Raw genomic sequence first — 19,427 nt, 5'->3', positions numbered from 1 at the left:
ACAACATGAAATAGCATCCAACCATGGGAAGATGTTTGGCACGATGTCCTGTGGGACTTTGTGGGTTTATATTTTAGAGGGGGCACAAGTGCACAACAGAAAACAGAAACTTCATTCAATTAAAAGAAGTTTCAAGTAATTAATATATTTATATTTATTAATTCTAGATCTATTAACCATGATGTGGGTTATCGAGTTCCTACGCCTGGAATATAAAAAAGCAATGTTTTAAAAACCAATCAAGAACCGAAAACACTTTGTGGTTCAACCATCTGGTTCAAATAGACAGGCTGTTTCGATCTAAAAAATAATAAAATAATTAAAATAAAAAACGGTTAAAAACCATTATATGGGTTGACAAATCAGATTTGACCACTTGAGTCAGTGAATCATTAACAAAATCAATAGTTTTAGCTAAAAACTAATTTTAAGGTGAAATGGAACCAGTTGCTTGAATAATTTCTGTTCAACCAGTCCAACTGTCCGATTTTCATAACCTCGGTAAAAAGTTTCACGAGATACAACACTTTTTACTGTATCAAAAGGAAGAGTGGAGAACTGTTGATTGTTGAACTAGGGAGACATGGACTGGTTGTAGTATAGATACTGCTTACTTGAGGGTACATCTAGGGCTGTTATCAGGTTGGATTCTCGGATTGGACACACATCTACACACATACACAACATAGAGAAACCTTGACTTGACTGTCAAGATTGATGTACATACAGATCAAGCTTCCTGTTGTATTTAAGAAAAATTTACAACCCGAGTTAAAATGCATAATTCCCATGTCTCATTGGATTTCAATCACCCCCCAGGAGCCAGAACATCTTTATTCAACTCAATGAAGCCTTGTCCAGATTGACTACATGAATCCTTTTATGCCATTTCGCTCGAATGCCATATCCGACCAGAACACCATTCCTCTTCCTACCAGAAGCATTATAACATCATACTTCATCTAGTGAATCAGACTATTCCTTTGGTAGATCATTCCTCCCGCTCTTGAATCTACTGATAACCAACCAATCTTCACCCAACATCCATCAGTCTCTTGTTGTCATTCTGATAAAACCCAAGATGAGGCTATACATCAAATGTACAACAGCTTAAATATTTGGTTTCCAATATACCCAAATGATTGGAATTGTAGATACATGACATTATTCGGTTTGCTAGCGAGTCTGGGTACCACTTAATAATTAATATCTTGTTTTGGCAAAAAATATTTGAGATTGGTTTGCTTCTTTATTTAGGTGTATGCAGACACCTCCAACTAAACTGCAAAGCTTGTTTTCCTTTTCAACTATTGAATGCTCAACAAAAAGATAAAGAATAATGTGGAAATGTGTGAGAGCTGCTGTTTGTTGGATATTATAGGAGGAAATAAATGCAAGAATCTTCTTGGAAAAGGAGAGAGGCTTGGAAAATATGGTAGAATTGATTCATATAAGAATAATACATTGGGTGAAGACAATGAAAGAGTTTACAGATTTTTCAACAAACGATTTGCTAAGAAAGTGAAAAGAAGTTGCTAGCTCAATTACAAGGAAGAAGATTTTGAATCTCATGTGGAACCCTCCACCTCCTGGGTTTATCAAACTAAATTTTTATGGCAATAGCATGGGGGATCCAGGGCCTCAGGAATTGGGGGGTTCTAAGGGATGAGAGGGGTAATGTAATAGCTTTGTTCTCTAGTCCAATTAGAGTGGAAGACTCCTTGAGGGCTGAGGTGTTAGCAATGTTGGAAGGGGTGCAAAGGGCCAAAGAAATTAAAGTTAAGAAACTGATTATAAAAGGAGATTCTGCGGTTGTTGTGGATTGGCTGAAAGAAGACACTTCCAAGATGTGGAGCTACAGCAATGAGAAAAGAAAATTCAAGCGGCTGATTAAGGATACGAAAGTCCTATGTACTTGGGTTAAAAGAAATGCTAATTCCTTCACTCATAGATTGGCTAGGCAAGGAGTTTTTAGAAATTCTGGGTTTTGAGCTCAATTGTAAGGTTTCCAGTGTTTAAATCAAATGTATTTCTGTTGTTTTGGGGAGTTTAGAATCTTTAGCTTCTCTTCCATACAATTTTTGAAAAAAAAGAAGATACATGACATTATTTGGTTGGTTTGAGCCGGACTGAAATAATCCCCTGAGGAGGTGGACCTGAAACGAAAGGAATTTTGGATGTTAAACATACTGATAAGCCGAAAAAAGCCTCTACTGAAACGAGCCTTCAACAAAGTAATGACTAAATAACAGTTGGCAGATGGAAACCAAGATCTGGAAGAGTTTATGGATGCTGCACCTCATCGCTCATTTGAGACATCTGGCAAGTACAAACAACAGACGTTGCTTGATGTTAACATAGCCTTTTTCTTCATTATTCATGCCCGAACCCTTCAAAGATGACAAAAAAGGCCAATTTATAAGGCCATAGTAAAGCTAATTAGTATACAAAGATGAAAAACAGATAAATGTTCTGGAGATACTTATTACTTTGGTTCCTTAGAACTATGAAAGCAAAGAAGATTATGGGACAATATATCTCTTAAACCTTTTTTACTGTTCACGAAATTGACAAACTGTATTCTTATTGTTTAGATATTGTCTTGCCCTATTCTTAAGTTTTCTGACAATTGACATTATCATTAAGTGCCAACGAAAGGAAATGAAAAGTCAAATTTACCTTTCATTATTTATCAAATTTCCAAAATAAAACCCAACTGATAAAAAACTCCTTGTTTCCAAATTTTTCAAGGTTTTGCTTGAAAAAGAAATTCATGCCTCTTTGTTCTGGAGTGGTTGTTCATTCTACACCTCGCCCAAGTTCAGAGCATGGTGGATTTGGTGGAAGATAAAGAGCCAGTGGGTGAGTGGGATTTTCCAGGAAACGCAGCAGTTCTTGCCTTGGATTCATGGGCAGAGAAGGAAGTCAGCCATTCACGGGCAGAGAAAAAACTAGTAATGGGCTCAGCCCGCTCAGCCCTGTTTCTGTCGCTTCCGGCACGGAGAGCACAGCTTTGGAGAAGCCGTTGGTTTCACCAGATTTTCTCGCTCTCAGATACCGCATGAAAAAATTCCATGAAAGTTCATCTGCAAGACTTCAATCTCTCACGACGTCCGTCTCTTCCACTATGCGTTGACGTCAAAGGATCAAGTCCTGGGATTACCAGTAGGGAAGTGGGCTACCATAGACTCACAATGTCTCTTCTACAAGACTTCAATCTCTCTGAGCGCCCCCCCCCCCCTCTTACTCCCTTTCAATCCTCCAAGAAACTACTTAAAACCACAAATCAGGAAAACCCAATTGAAGCAATCCTTGCTCGTCACACAAGTATAGCCGATACCCGTCATCTCCCTCCAGTTCAATAGGATTCAGCAGCTGATACAATAAATCCGATGGACTACCACACTGCAATTGATCAGAGACACCTAATTGATTGTACTCATTCTTCAGTCTTGGCCCAGGAGTATTTGGACCCAGCATCCCCAATAGCTTCTCCATATTAAACAGTTCTTCCAATGAAAAGTTCTGCACATCATCAAAAATGATTGCATCCACTCTCACTGAACTGAGTCAACTGAACTGATCAGGATTCATGGGTTCTACAGGCTGCTCTTCCTTCGGCTCTTGCTTAACTATATTCATTGGTGCTGCCCAGCTGCTTCCATTGCAGTACAAGGCTGACTGTAAATCCCCAACTCATACTACTCTGGCTTAGGTTCTACCTTTGGGAAATTTACCTTCAATTCCTCATCTAAGTAAACTTTAGAATAGCTGAATGAAGTGGTAGCTGAGTATGAAGATTGCATCGATGCAGAGCTTTCAGGAAAGTTGAGACGTACACAAAGACAACACATGGCTTTGGTAGCCTCATCGTAAGCAAGAGCATCTTCGAGAGTGGTGGAGAAGGTTCCCAGCCAAAGCCGGCTTCCTCTGTTCGGGTCTCGAATCTCGGCGACCCACTTTCCCATTGTTTGCTGCCTGATGCCTCTGTAGTTGGGCAAAGCCGGCTCCATGGGAATCACTTGTTTTCTGCCTCTACAGTCGTTCTCCCCAACCACCATCACCATTAAGAGGAGAGCTCCATTCGGAAGTTGCAGTGGCCACCGTCACTTGTGACGATGATACCAAAATTGTCGCCACCGCTGCAACTTCCAATAGCGGCGATGAACAATAAGGGTATTTTAGGAATTATAAAATAATCAACACTCACGTGATGTCACATGTGAACGGAATGTGACGGAAAATTAACGGCAAGGGAGGTTTTAGACAATTGTCAGAAAACTTAAGGGTAGCGTAAGACAAAATCTAAACAATAAGGATACAGTTTGTCAATTTCGTGAACAGCAAGGGTAGTTTAAGAGATTTACCCTAAAAATTTTAACATTTGGCTTCTTTAATTTTTGGTACCAATACCAGACTTGCTTGACAGTTTCAATTCCTCCAAAAGATATGAGCTCCTGATTCCCAGTAGTTTCCCTAGGTTTTCATTCCTATAGAAGCCTATCTGCTAATTCCTTTATTATTTTATCTGCTCTTCTATTTTTCAAATTTAAAATGTTCATCCTGCATCAGATTGGTAAGAAAGAGTATAAACCATTAGAAGGATCAAAGTTGCCCTCTTCTTAAAACTTTCAGATTTTGTGGATAATATTAAGCAATAGTGGACTCACATGGAAATTATTCAAACTGGTTATACTGCAAATGTAGCTCCCACTAAGGGTGAGAATGAAAAGGAAAAGCAAATCATTGATGAAGGAAGCTTTTCATCTTTTGTCATTGAAAATCTCAGTGAAGAAGTTTGGAGTGTAGCAACGCAGATACAAGCCATTTTTTATTATATGGGATATATTAACTGATAAAACATATAAGAAATACAGGGGATGTTACTAAATGGAAACATATAGAAGTTCCAAATTTTTTAGGTAAATTAGATTCCAAGCATTCCATGGTTGACTAGTAGCTATTTATGATTATTTTGAATGGTTAAACTTGTTTTATGAGAGATGACTTATGCTCACTTTTCTTGTATTCCCTTTTTTCTCTTAATAAACTTTATTTTATTGTCGAAAAAAAAAACTAAGCTCATAAGTCTTAGAACATGCTAGAATCTGAGGTGTAGAGAATCATATCAAACACAAAAGACAAACTCCATGGCTATGATCATGCTTCATCAAAGAATTCGAGCATGTGTGGAGAGTCATACAAAATATGAATTTCATTGAAGAAAAACCCTGTACAAATAGAGGCTGTAACAGGGAGTGTCATACAACAACTAATCCACTATCCCATCAGCATTAACAAAAGGATTTAAAAAATAAAAAAAAAAAGAACTAAACTCTGAAGTCTGAACTGCTTAAGTTAAACCGAGCTGACAACCAAGAAAGCAGTTGGTCCACAATTTTTTGCCAAACACCCTCCTCTTCACTGCCTTTGGAGAATACTCTTGTTGTCAGGTCACAGAAAGATGAACAATTGACTTTTTTTTCTTTTCCCTTCTTTCATTCTTTTTTTCTTCTGATTCTTAACAATAAGAACTTTTACGGATGGAGGAACTCATAAAAACAGAGAGCACAAAAGGAAGAAAAAAGAGAAAAACCCTCAGGTTGATAAAAGCACCAGGCTTCCCATCCACCATCAGAAATCAGAAAGAAAAAGAAAAAGAAAAATAAACTCTAGCCTGGTAGGATAGTGTACCAAAATAAACCACTCACTGTAACACCTCCCCTATCCAGTATGTCAGCTAGATTATTGGCAGATCTCGTGATCCAACAGAATGAGATGTTCCAACCAGTAGCCAATTATCTAGCCTAAAGCTTAATTCCTCCATCCCTTAACTAGCCAATATGAGGGTGTTTGGTTCCGTTTACATTTATGGGTGGCCATTTACTTGTGCTTTTTCACTTTAAACATTTATTTATACTTTTTCACTTTAAATGTTTTTTATTTTAAATGTTTCCTATTTTTGTTGTTTGGTTGGGATTCTCTTCAAACGTTTTTTATTCTCCACCTCAGATTAATACCCATTAAAGTGTAACACATCAGCATTTGGTTTCAAGAAACGCTGGGGCGTTGGGGCAAACAAGAATTTGGCATTGCCCCAAATGCCCCATGCACAAAAATCAAAGTGTTTCAGTTTTTTACTGTTTATTTGATAAACGGTGAAACCAAACATTTGTTTCATTTTGCTTCGTATGCAATACACCAATGCCTATGTGGTGTTTTTTCAATAAACGCCAATGAAACCAAACACATACTATATAGTTGCAAGTCCCCCTTTATTCCCACCCTGGAGTAACCTAGGGCACCTACTAGAAAGAAGTCTCTTAATAGTTATAACAGTGTTCCCAAGTAGAATCCTTCCACCCAACTGGTCCAGGGTAAAACCTAAAGAATCCTCCCCTCATGATTTCTTAATACACCACCAATATCTGATGGGCCCAGGGTATAACAGTCCTCTTTCTGTATAACCATCCATCAAATTGATGAATAAAAGAACAGTCTATTGCAACTGTCTGTGTTAATACAATACTAAAGGACCATTTTTACAATTTATTCTAGTTTGATTCTCAGCGCTACTACACAATAGAGATTATAGAATGACAAGGTATGGAACAAAAGGACCTAGGAAAACTAACTGCAAAATTAACTGAAAAAAAAAAAGAACCAGAAACAAGTTTACAGTGGATTCTATGTTAAGAGAATAGGAATCCTGATATCTTGTTGATAAGATAAAACTACCTTATCATTTCCCCAATAAAAAAGCTGGAGGATCTCAATTCCTCTTCCCAGAGACGTTTTCATAAGCCAGCAGCAGTGCCAATCAGATGCTACAAGTGCATCGCAATTATTTCATCATCTAAACATTGTCTAATGCCAATTTCCATCACTTCTTCAGAAGAACGAAAAACATCACAGCAATGGCGTCTAGGTGCCTGCAACTAAAATAAGACAGCACCATAGCAAAGCAATCATGAATGGAAAATAGAAAAATCAAATGATGCAGGGAAGGAAATGAATTGGGAGCTTCACCTAAAACTTCTATGGTAATACCTGTCCAAGATCAAACTCTAGCTTATGTGAGAAGACTTTGATCTGTTTCAAATTCTGTGAAGCACTTTTCTGCAAGCAATTTCCAACAGTAACCCTCCTGCTGTAGTTGCTCCATATCACATTGGTATCAATGAAAACACTTTCAAGAAAGAAAATGATAGGTCTTTTACATGGATCTCTGGGAAACTCCCTCATGTTAAACATAAAATGACTTGAATTAACATTACGACTTCTTTTCCATGGCATGAATGTTCTTTGCAATGAAATGAGGTCAGGAAGAAGTTGATTTCCTTCAAAAACTTGTACCGCATAACCCCAAGATACTGAGACAGTCTGTGAGTTTGACTGGTCATAGCAAACAGTTTGCTGTAAGATTCTGGCAGGATCCACATTTACAGCCTTAAATAGATGGTCTAAAGCTTGAATCTGGCTTTTATTGGGGAAGATGGGATCCACAGCATCCAAATGATGAAGAGATAGTAGAGGTATTAATGGATGAGCAGAGAGCATTCCAAACAAATTTCCCCGAATATCAACCTACTCAGATGCAAGTTACAATACTCAGCCTCAGTGTATTAATTACCTAAGTTGGAAATAGAGAATCACATATACAAACTCAATGCTAGAATGGTTGTCAGGAAACTCTGACAGTACAAACAATAGGAAATTTTAAAATTCTAATGCATCTTTCGTGCTGCAGCCTATTTAACTTTTGAATTCATCATGCAAAGCACTTACGAGTTATGAACAGACCGATAAAATCATAAAAAAAAAAAAGATTTCAAACATGAGGGCACTTGTGATACACTGATGCTAGACCCACATTGACAAAAATAAACCTCAAACCAAAACCCTCAATCAATTTGACTCATTTGAGATCTATTTGAAATCAAGCCTCATATAAATGGGGAGACCACATGTTCAGAAATGACCATAAGCAGAGAAAGATCCAAGCATGCAAGCTGAACATAAGGTAAAAGACATATTCAATGTTGGATTCACAACTATCCTAACCATCATTAGTACAGATTCTGCACTCAACACTTTAAACCAGGCCTAAAATTCAAAATAATGATAACAATCATTACCATCCGCAAATCTAGAAATGGGCCAAGAGGAAGCCAACAGGTTGCACAGTTCCATAAATAAGATTCTGGTTGTTGTAACATGTACGGCATACATTATACATGCATCAAATAGGGCTGTGCAGGACTTACCAACAGCAATCAAATATAGATTTATTTTGTTCCCAACAACAATTAACATATTAATCAGAAAAAAAAAAGAGCACTGCCCTACTCTTCAAAAGATTTAGCGAGTTTGAGACAACACAAAACAAAAATAATTTTTGTTTGGGGCAGAATGGAGAAAAGTGGAAGGGAGAGCTAAGGCAAAGCAGTTTTTGTTTGAGAGCTGTTAAGTGTAGTGATGGGCCATTTACACTTTACAGGTCATCCAACAAGCTGGCCAAAAAATATTGTGGGCCATTTACAGTCCTCGAGCGCATTGGCACGGTGGCATATCGCTTGGATTTACCTGCTGATTCTAAAATCCACTCCGTCTTTCATATCTCGGCGTTAAAGCCCTTACAGGGCGAAGAAGTCGGTGCTCCACTTGCATTGTCTCAAGACGCGGTGGACAATAGACCGGTCTCAGTACCAGTGGCAATTTGTGCAACGCGGCAGGTTCTCAAACACGGGAAGGTTGAAACTCAAGTACTTGTATAGTGGAGTGATGGGTCACCCGACGATGCTACCTGGGAAGCACTTGCGGAAATTAAGCAGCTATATCCGAATCTACACCTTGAGGACAAGGTGGTGCTACAAGGGGAGGAGAATGATACACCAACAATTCCGGAAAATATCAATCAAGATGAGCACAAAGTTAGACGTTCCACCCGAGAAAGGAAAGCGGCACATTGGATGGATGATAATTACATCTACAAATAAAGGAAATCTGTCAAGACAGATTTGTGGAGATGATGGACCTCTAATCAAGGAGAACAGATGGAGAGAATTGTGTCATGATGATTTCCTATAATCAAGGAGATTTGCTTCTTATTTGTTAAGTTGTTTTGGTTAATTATTTTGCATGACTCTATATATTGTCCTTTGCTGTATGATGGGAGGGGAGTGAAATAATATCCAAACTTTCTGCCTAATCTTCCTAGTTGCCTTCTCTCATTCTGTTTCTTCCCCATTCTTCTTTCCTCTACCTTCACGTAGGAGTAAGCACTCACTCGGAAGAGTGCTGGAGCCAATACAAGGCCGTATCAGAAAGGAGGTTGGTGGTCAATGCTTCAAAGGAGGATTGCGAAAAGTGGCTAGTTGTGAAAACAAGTAGGCCTCCAAAGGACTGGAAAAGGATAGCAGAGGAGGTGGTAAAAAACTTGAGAGTGAATAGTACAGCTATTTTAACTCCATTTGAGATTTGTAAAGCACTGTTGGAGGCATCAGATGTTGAACTAGAGATTGAGGCAATCTGCATTCAGATGGAGTGTGGTGCAGTGGTCTCCTTCAGCTAATGCAAAGGAAATTTCTGTAGAAGACTCCGTTACAGTTTGGATGTTGGGTCTGCCTTTTCATCTTTGGAAGGCCGAAGTGTTTGAATCAACTGCTGTCTTGTGCAAGGCACACTTAGATGGATTCTTTGTTAAGGATCTACATTCTGCAGCTATAAGTCTCAGTTGTGTTTTCCCTGAATAAAGTCCCAGGAAGATTAAAGTGACCAATGGCGGTGTGTTCTTCTCAGTATGGCTAATGACAGCCATTGAAGCTGCTCTCTGGGTTGAAGCTCAAAAAAGAGAAGACAAAGGGGTAGAAAAAGACTGGCTACGTGGCAATTTGGGAAAGGCTAGCTCTAACTCCTCAGAAACTTACACGCAAGAGGAAATCCTTGAGAAGGAAACTTTGAAAGAGAAGCAACAACATACTGGATATACACAGGTTGTTGGTAGGTCCTATGCAGAGGCTTTGAAAGAAGGAAATAGGGAGCAGAATAGAGGCCTGCAGATGGTTACCTTAAAGGGGAAGACTGATAAGGAAAAGGAGAAATTCAAGCCCCCTGTTAATAGATCAGGACAGGTGGAACTTGATGGTTCAAAATTTAAAACGAAAGAACATGTGGGCACTAGTTAGGAAGGGGCACAATTAAACGGCCATGTGGAGACTTTCCAAGAGGGAATAAATCAGGCTGGGCTAACAGGGAAAAGTGGGCCTGTCGAAAGAGGAATAGGGCCCAAGAGACCAGCGAAAGAGTGGACTTGGGTTTATCCAAGTCAACAGAAGGAATGTTAGAAAACAATGGGGTGGGCCAACGAAATAGGCTGGACTCTTAAGAGGGGCGAAGATAGATGGAAACTTAGATCCATCATCACCCTCATCGAGAGGTCCTACCGATCCAAGCTTGAAGAGCATAACAGGAGTTTGAGTAGTCTACAGTGGCAGCCATCTAGGGCTGACCATACGTCGCCAAAGCGCTGGAACCCTAGGAGTAAAAGATCAACGTCGGAAAAGGAGGAAAACCAGCTGGAAAAGGAAGGTTTATTTTAGTGAGCATGGAAGTGATTCTGACGAAACTGAACGTCCAAGCATTGGCAGTGTCTCTTTGGGGAAATGTTTTTCACAACAAGAATTAGAGAGCTTTAACACAGAACAACTATTTTTGGATGAAGAAGATGATACAGCAGTGTTTCTCACACCTGTTCCATCAAACTCTGGAGCTGAACTGGTAGTTTAAAGGGGAGAAGAGAGTTCCATTGTTAGGGAACAAAACCTGAGACCAATAAGTCCAAGTCCGAACTCAGAGGATCAACTAGTACAGGATATCTAGGGGGGAGTTAACAGTCTTTCTCCAGGGCAAAACGAGGGTACTCTAGTAGACGTCCTTGATCAGTGTCCACCGGGTATTACCAGTAAAGTCTGTCAGCAGTCCACTCCAGCCAAATCTGATCTACAAGGATTGTGTTCCAGTCCAGAGGGTCTTGTCCCCTTATCCATTGAGAAATCTCTCTCCAGGTAAAATCGTCAATTTGGTTAAGGATACTGATGCTCTCCCTGTGTTTGCAGATACCACAGGTTACCAACACCTAAAGTTGAGCCAGAAGGGAAGTTGAGAGAAGGGAAAGAAAAAGAGAAGGATAGTGTGAAGGGGGTGGATTGCTTGGAGCAAGGAGAGAGAATTTGTAAGTTGGTGTGTGATTTTCTAGATGAACTTAGGATCCAAGAAGGCTATGTTGAAGATTCATTAATGATCTTGGGGAGGTGGGTGAACAGGATGGTAGCGAGCCTGAAAGGAGGGAGGTGGAAGGTAAGAAGGAAGGTAGGAGAGAGATGGGTAGCAGAGTAGCAGAGCAGTTGGGCTTGCAGCTAAAGGAGGTTAGGAATGTTAGTGTCTATACCAAAAAGAAAGGGAACAAAGAAAAATCTAGGAAGAAAAAGATGTCGGAGGTGGAGAGATTGAGATCTAATGTAGAAGGCGACATTGAGTTTAGTGCAAGAGGAGAAAGAAGGAAAAGGCAAAATTGAGGAAGGAAGAGTTTTGGGGGGTTATAAAATAGTGGTAAATGAAAATAATAAGCTGGAATGCAAGAGGGTTGGGGAGTGCTAGGAAGAGAAGGGTTATTAAAGACTTGCTCCAAAAGGAAAAGCCAGATATAGTGATGTTACAGGAAACAAAAGTAGCAGAAATGGATAGGAGGTGGGTCAGAAGTGTGTGGAGTTCTAGAGGGATAAGTTGGGTAGCAATGCTATCTTGGGGAGCTTCTGGTGGCTTACTTACAATGTGGAGAAATGAAGACATGGAATCTTTAGAAGAGGTAATTGGTCAATTTTCAGGGTCTATAAAATTCAAGAATGTGAGGGATGGTTGGGTGCAATCTAATATATATGGGCCAGTTAGGTATAGTGAAAGAGGCCAACTATGGGAGGAGATTTATGATATCAGAGGTCTATAGGAGGGGCCCTGGTGCCTAGGAGGTGATTTTAATGTGATGAGATTTACAAATGAGACAAACAACCTCAACCAAGTGATTTCCACAAGCACAAGAAGGTTCAATGAGTTTATTAAGGATTGTGAACTAAAAGAAATACTGATTCAGTAGACCTGCTTCACTTGGTCCAATTTTCAAGCTTCCCCCATTTGCTCAAAGCTGGACAGATTTGTGTTCAATGTTGCTTGGGAGGAATACTAGGGAGGGCTGGTGGTGAGGGCTTTGCCTAGGGTTGCCTCAGATCACTGTCCAATTAGAATAGGCACAAAAGACTTTTTGACAGGTCCTACTCCTTTTAGATTTGAAAACATGTGGCTCACCCATCCCAACTTTATTAGCAGAGTGGAAGATTGGTGGAATGAGGAGGTGGGGGTTTTTTATTGGAAATGAGTAAAGTTTCACAGAAAGATACAACACTTAGAAGGCAAGTTGAAGGAGTGGAATAGGATGTTTTTGGAAGAGTTGAGGAAAGAAAATTGAATGACACATCTAGAATTAAGCAGTTGGATCAAAAGGAAAGTCAAAGGTTGATGACTGAGGAGGAAAGAAGATTAAGGTGGACATTAAAAATGGAGTTAGAGGAAATTTTACTTAGGGAGAAGATCTGTTGGAGGCAAAAGTCAAGACATAAGTGGATTAAGGAGGGTGATGACAATACTAAGTTGTTTCATGCAATAGCCAATGGAAGAAGAAGGAAAACTTTTGTGGATAAATTGGAAATAAACGGTGAAATCTCGAGGAGCCAAGAGGAAATTGCAAGTTGTTTTGTGGAGCATTTTAAGAGTGTGTATAAGAAGGTGACTGATGTGGGTGTGATTGTAGAAGGTTAAACTGGCCAAGGTTGGTCCCAGAAGTAGCAAGGGTGTTGGAAAAGGATTTTGTGTTGGAAGAAATTAAAAAGGCAGTTTTCTCAATGGATAGATCTAAAGCTTCGAGACTGGATGGCTTAAGGAACATTTCATTAGCCCTGGGATCAATTCCACTTTCTTGGCCTTGATACCTAAGAAGGATGATGCCATTAGTCCAAGAGATTTTAGACCTACTAGCTCGGGGACTAACATGTATAAAATTCTAGCTAAAGTTCTGTCGTAAAGGTTGAGAAAGGTCTTCCCTATTTTGGTTACACAATCTCAAGGAGATTTTGTTCAAGGTAGACAAATTACCGATCAAATTCTAATAGCCAATGAATGTGTGGAGGATTATAAGAGGAGGAGGAGAAAAGGTTTCGTGTGTAAATTAGACTTGGAGAAGGCCTATGGCATGGTGGACTAGATTTTTCTGTTGTAAGTATTGAAATGCTATGGTTTTGGGGAAAGATGGTGTAGATGGACTGAAAAACGTTTGAAAACCTGTCATTACTCGGTATTGGTAAATGGTGTAGTGAGGGATTACTTCAGCTACTAGAAGATTAAAACAAGGGGATCCCCTATCCCCCTTCCTTTTTACCCCAATGGCGGATGTGTTTAGTAGACTCCTCCTAAGAGCATATATGATGGACCTCTTTGAAGGGTGGAGAGTAGGCAGGCTTAATACAATGGTGACACAGTTACAGTTTGTAGACGATACAATTATTTTCTATGAGGGTGGGGATCCATTAAAGGCAAGGCGGTTGAAGGAGGTGATCAAGCTGTTTGAACATATTTCTAAGTTGAAAGTTAATTTCGAGAAGAGTTGTGTGGCAGGAATAAATTTGTAGCAGGAGGAGCTAGATGAAGTAGCAGATTCTTTGGGTTGTCCGATAAATGTTTGACCCTTGAAATATCTGCCAATAGGAGACAATCTGAAAGAAAGTAGGTTTTGGAACCCAGTTGTGGAAGGGTGTTCTAAGAGATATTGGCTGCTTGGAAGAGAAATTATATTTCAATGGGAGGTAGAATTACACTAGTAAAATCCACATTAGCAAATTTTCCAGTCTATTATTTGTCGGTGTTTAGAATGCCACAAAGGGAAGTGATGAAGCTAGAAAAGTTGATGAGAGATTTTCTGTGGGAGCCAAGGGAAGGTAGAAAGGATCATTTGATCAAGTGGAATATAGTGTGTAAAAGTAAAGATAAAGGGGGTTTAGGCATAGGAAACTTAAACAAGAAAAGTTCCTCTTTAGGTAAATGGCTTTGGAGGTGGACTTTAGAGAGGGGGAGATTATGGCAAGGGGTGATTGGTAGTATCCATGGTTATACAGGCAATGGTTGGGATGTTGGGGTATCTTCAATGGCTACTTTGGCTTCTCCTTGGAAATCTATTTATGGAGTGCTTCCTCAAATCCTAAGCCAAATCAGGTATGATGTTTGTTCTGGAGACAAGGTTCTTTTTTGGGAGGACCTTTGGATTGGCAATTCAACCCTTAAAAATTTGTTCCCCACTTTGTTCTCTCTTTCTTTGTTAAAAATAAATAAAAGGTCTCTCACTTTGTTTCCTTCTCTGAGTTGTCTGGGTTAAGCTGAAATTTAGGGTTAAGAAGAAATTTAAGGGACCTTGAATCAGAAAGGGCAACCTCATTGTTACAAATTCTTGATTTTGTTGTCCTAGATTTTTCTAAATCAGATGGTCGGGTTTGGATTCCACACCCCAAAGGTCTTTTTTTTTGTGCCTCCTCCTTCACTTTCCTGTGTTCATATCCAAACTCTCCTCCTTGCCCTATGAATGAAATTTGGTCTAAACCTACTCCTCCCAAGGTTGGGGCTTTGTGCTGGGAAGTTTTCCATGGGAAAATAAACACCTTGGATGTTTTGCAAAATAAGAAGACCTTTTATGTACTTGTCCCCTAACTGGTGTACCTTATGTAAAGCAAGTGGAGAAAACTGCTGCCATCTTCTGATTTCCTGCCCTTTTCTTGCTAGTCTCTAGGAAAAGCTTTTTGAACTTCTTGGTCACAGGCGGCATTTGCCTACTCAGATTAGAAGTCTCTTTGAACCAACGACCTTCAGTTGGCCAAAGAGAAGGGATAAAATTTTGTGGAGATGTATCAGGGCTGCATTGATTTGGACGGTGTAGGAGGAAAGGAATGGCAGAGTGTTCAATGATAAAGAAAGAAATAAGGAAGCAGTTTTGGATTGCATATTATATAGAGCTTTAATGTAGGCTAAGTCCCTAAAGTTATTTTCTGATTTCTCCTTTGATGATATGCAGAGAAATTTGGAAGCTGTAGCTAGAAGTTCTGCTACAAGGGTTAAACCTGTTGTGGGCTGGAAACCACCAGATAAAGGGCTCATCAAACTGAATTTTGATGGCAGCAGCCCAGGGAACCCAGGCCCGGCTGGTATAGGGGGAGTTTTCAGAAACTATGAAAGCCATGTTGTTGCTGTGTTCTCAGGTCCAGTTGGAGTAGGGGACTCAGTTTTTGCAGAGTTCCAAGCTGTCTTGCAAGGAATACAAATTGCTGAGATTTAAATTATGATAGACTGTTAATTGAAGGTGACTCTAAACTGGTAATAGGGTGGTTGAAGGAACCTGAAACTATAATTTGGAAATACAAAGAATATAAGAAAAGATTTAAGTGGCTGGTCAGAGATATGACAATTTCAGTCCAATGGGAAAGGCGGTCAGCAAACAGGATGGCTGACTTCTTTGCAAAATAGGGGGTGCATAAATCTGAATTTTTCTGGGCTCAATTGTAATCTGTTAATCTGGCTGGGGCTACATCTCGCGCCACTGCGGGATGTTCTCTGTAATCATGTGATCCTTATTATGCTCTAATAATTTTTTATCATTTATCAAAAAAAAACACAAAATAAAAACAACCAGTAAACAGTCAAAGACTGACAAAACTGATAAAAAGGTTAGAAAGCTATACTGTTACAAACTTGTCGCTGGGCCTAGTATTCCCCAATCTCGTATTCACACCCATTCTTACTAAACCATCACCAAGATGTTTGCTGGTCTTGAAGCCAGTGAGAAATTTAGACTTGATGCCAAGGCTCTAAATTCCCTGATCATAAATCTTACTGCCCTCAGCCCACCAGTGACCAGTCCTTGTAAGAAACCACCCAAACACCACTTTACATCCCTTCAACTATACTCCTGTTCCAGCCTAAATCAACAGCTACTTTCAGACCCTGAAAAAGTGCAAGGAGCTCCACCCTTGAATAATTCCCAGTTCCTACTAAGACGTGAATAGACCTTCATGGTCTTAACCCACAGTAAAACAAACTTAGGGGGTCCCTTACATCTAACCATACAACAAATTAGTGAGGCATCCATTTTTTTTTCTTCGCAATAGGTATTCTGGCTGGACAAAAAAGCTCTCATTTCCCAATTAATAAGGAGGATTTTTCGGCCACATAGAGAGGGTTCAGGTGGAATTCAAATAACTCCTACACGCAATCCTTTGAATTGACAGCATGGGCATTTCTCCTCTCCACGTCAGCTTATACCCTACATACTATATAATCCTGTGAGCACTGAGCGGCATTGATTTGCCTTGTGTTTTCTTGTTCACCTTCAATTTTAATTAAGAAAAAAAAAAAAGAGACAAAAACTGAAGTTGATCAATGGGATATATTACATTGACTGTTTGAACCCCAAATCCATTGCTATCAACATATGCAGGTAACATTTCAGGCACAATAGTTGAGGGAATTCTTCTCCTTGGCGAATCCATCATATGTGACTCTAAGATCTCAGATTCTTGTGCTAAATATTGGGACTGAACTGTAAATTTGTAATACATGAAAAGTTTAGTTTAATATAATCCATTAATTATTTAAGAAGAATGTAGCCCAACAATTCCTTGGTAGTATGAGTCCTTAATCACGGAAAATATTTGGCACGACCAACCATGTATACGTAAGTATATTCCTTTCTGTGGTTAACTGTTTATACAAAATCCTCAAGGAATAAAAAAGGACCAACCAAAACTAAATATATTAGTAAATTAAGAAGACAAATATTCTACTTCACCTGATGAAATCCAGGTTCATGCGTTAAACTGACGCCAAGCTCCGCCAAGCAAGAGAAAATCCTCGAATCACTTCCATACAAATGTGAATACCTCACAAGACACGAATCGAAGACCCTCGCTAAAACCCTAGCGAGCGGATAGCTAATCGCAAACCCTCCGCCACCAAACGCCATGTCAAACGAGAACTTGGAGTTCTGCTCGAAACTCTCCGAGTTGCTACCCACGTAATACCACCGGTTGTGATCGTATCTGGACAGCGTCATTGCCAGATTCTCAGGGAAGAACACCGTGTCATCGTCCCCGAACACGAACCACCGGACATCCGACAGGTTCCGAGCGACGATCTCCGAGACGATACGAGCCACGCGGATAGCCGATGGGAGGCCGCCCTTGTAGGTATAAGGGAACCGGGAAGTGTCTTCTGAGACAAGCACCGGCGGGAGAAAATCGGTAGTGTTGAAGTTGTACATACCGGTGTCGGGCGGTTTACGTTCGAGGAATACGTAGCCTCGCATAAGTTGGGGTTTCCACCAGAGACGTACATAGTGACTACGCTTGGGCCAGGACTTGGAAGCGGAAGTAATGCCAAATGCTAGGTGGTGGAGGGAGATAGGTGGGGATAATGAATACGGGTGCATGTTTCGTATTTGGATGGGCGCAGAGATACGGTTACGGGATACGATGAGGTAGAGAATACAGAGAGTCGAGAAGATTAGTAAAACATCTTTCAATCGAGAAGAAGTTAGGACTCTGTCGGGAAATTGAAGCAGATGATTCATTTTGTTTCTGTACTCCCCTGTGAGACAGATAGTCGGACTGAGAGAGAGGCGTTTCCTCTGTATTCCTCTGTCTGTGTTCCGTCTGCTAAAATTTTGTTTGCTTCCAGTTCCCAGGTCCAGGTGAGAACTGAGAACGTGGATTGACAGATCGAGAGGACGATTTTCCTGGTTAAACCACTTTTATCAAATGGCCGTGGCCCATTGGGCATTGGCCATTGGCCATTGCTCTTTTAGTCGTTATGGACAAAGACATTCTTACTTATTGTGGTCGGTTTCGTTTAACCGGTTTGGTTTGGTTTGGTTCGTCCTTCTTTCGGAGTTGGGACGTCGTCCATCAATCAGCCCGTTCAGACTAACTCCCTTTGCAACTTTGCATTGACTGTAGTACTTTACAGAAAGCACTAGTGGAGGTGGGCCTGTGGGAGTGGCACGGAGCTGAAAGTGCAGTCTACCACGGAATCTCACGTTCACCTTGCTTTGTCGAAGTCCATCCAACACGTCGGGGCCGCACCCCATTATGTTCCGCTTGCGTGTTCATTCATTATTTGTTACGTTACTTAGCTTTGCTTGATTCACGCCTGGTCTTCGTTACCTCAATCATCTCGCGAGGAACAAGTAACCAGCTCCGGGACTCGCAGATCAATTGTCCCGTTGTCCGGTTGTTCCCACTCCTTACCCTTATCCTTCACGTAGGGATACAAATTGGATTCGGAACACCCATATCCAATCCGATATATATATATGTTATTTATTTATTTATATAAATATAATATATATGTTATTTATTTATTTATTTATAAATATATTGTTTATATTACATTTTTGTAAATTTATTATATTATTTATTTTTTTATAAAAAACATTTATATGATCAAAATAGTTAAAAAGATACATGTATTTTTTGTGTTTCTTTATTTAAATTGTTATATTTTATTTTTGTTTTAATAATTTTTTTAAATCAGATCAGATCTGATAAGATCCAAAGATCTGACGGCCTCATTAGATTCGAATTCAAATCCATGTTTATGAGATCCAATTGGATCTTTGGATTGGGTTGAATCTCCCCTTAAGAGTGTTGGATCGGATTCAGATATACCCTAATTTGAATCAAATTTGATCTGTTTGCATCCCTACCCTTGAGTTAAGAAAATTATTATTTATTAAATAAAATCTATTGTCACCTACATTAACGGGTGGTGACAATTAGACCTGTTCCCCGAACGGGCTTGAACAAGTATATGGGGCCGCGGGCTTAACCTCGAGCCAAAAAGCCCAGTCCGCAATAAATTCGAGCCGGGCTCGGGATTTGCCAAAATAGCCCAGCTCGAGCCTGGCCCAGCCCGACTTATACTTAATCCTAAATAAAACCCCTAGACGAGACATCTATGTCTCTTCCCATTCTTTTTTTCAGTCGACCCTTCATCTCCAATGTCCGATTCTCCACATCCTCCACACTGTACAGTTCTCATCCTCACACTCTTAGGCAGCCACAACCGGCGAGGCGGCAATCATTCACCGATGCAACAACTCCAACAGCAGCAGTGAGCTCTCTCTCTCTCTCTCTCTCTCTCTCTCTCTCAGACGCAAACTGATCAAGTGATCATTGTAAAAATCATAGGTCAAGCTCGCAGCTCACAGACCACAGTCATCGATTCACCGTGAACTCTCCAGCAAATACAATCACCGGTGGCGGCGATGAGTCCTCTTTACC

At 40.1% G+C, this 19,427-nt stretch overlaps 1 protein-coding gene and 1 pseudogene across 2 annotated transcripts; both read right to left on the bottom strand.

Moving 5' to 3' along the window:
- Nucleotides 1-1,280: 1,280 nt before the first annotated feature.
- Nucleotides 1,281-18,366, bottom strand: LOC148875516 (uncharacterized). Of its 2 annotated transcripts, XR_016105071.1 has the most exons (5): nt 16,937-17,955; nt 7,051-7,587; nt 6,739-6,938; nt 2,299-2,390; nt 1,281-2,156 (listed from the first exon to the last, which is right to left on the bottom strand). XR_016105071.1 is itself a non-coding variant. In XM_088964838.1 (3 exons), the coding sequence occupies exons 1-3, from the start codon at nt 17,714-17,716 to the stop codon at nt 6,828-6,830; spliced, it is 1,428 nt and encodes a 475-aa protein (XP_088820964.1). In that variant the 5' UTR covers nt 17,717-18,366; the 3' UTR covers nt 6,482-6,827. The 2 variants fall into 2 exon arrangements, 1 of the variants encoding a protein (XP_088820964.1); XM_088964838.1 differs by lacking the exons at nt 1,281-2,156; nt 2,299-2,390 and having other exon boundaries at nt 6,482-6,938; nt 16,937-18,366.
- LOC148875517 (uncharacterized) lies at nt 3,155-4,203 on the bottom strand (annotated as a pseudogene).
- Nucleotides 18,367-19,427: the final 1,061 nt, after the last annotated feature.

This window comes from Nelumbo lutea, chromosome 1, assembly GCF_056320005.1.
Source record: "Nelumbo lutea isolate HS-2025 chromosome 1, American lotus-T2T, whole genome shotgun sequence".
Taxonomy (NCBI): Eukaryota; Viridiplantae; Streptophyta; class Magnoliopsida; order Proteales; family Nelumbonaceae; genus Nelumbo; species Nelumbo lutea.
This window is presented reverse-complemented; position numbering and strand designations above follow the sequence as displayed.

Bases quoted from the DNA above. Each gene is read 5' to 3' on its own strand.
- LOC148875516 (XM_088964838.1), bottom strand. From the start codon at position 17,716: ATGAATCATCTGCTTCAATTTCCCGACAGAGTCCTAACTTCTTCTCGA. The intron at 7,588-16,936 runs GTGAAGTAGAAT...GCATCTGAGTAG, and splicing joins ATGAACCTGGATTTCATCAG to GTTGATATTCGGGGAAATTT. The intron at 6,939-7,050 runs GTATTACCATAG...GTCTTATTTTAG, and splicing joins TAGAGTTTGATCTTGGACAG to TTGCAGGCACCTAGACGCCA.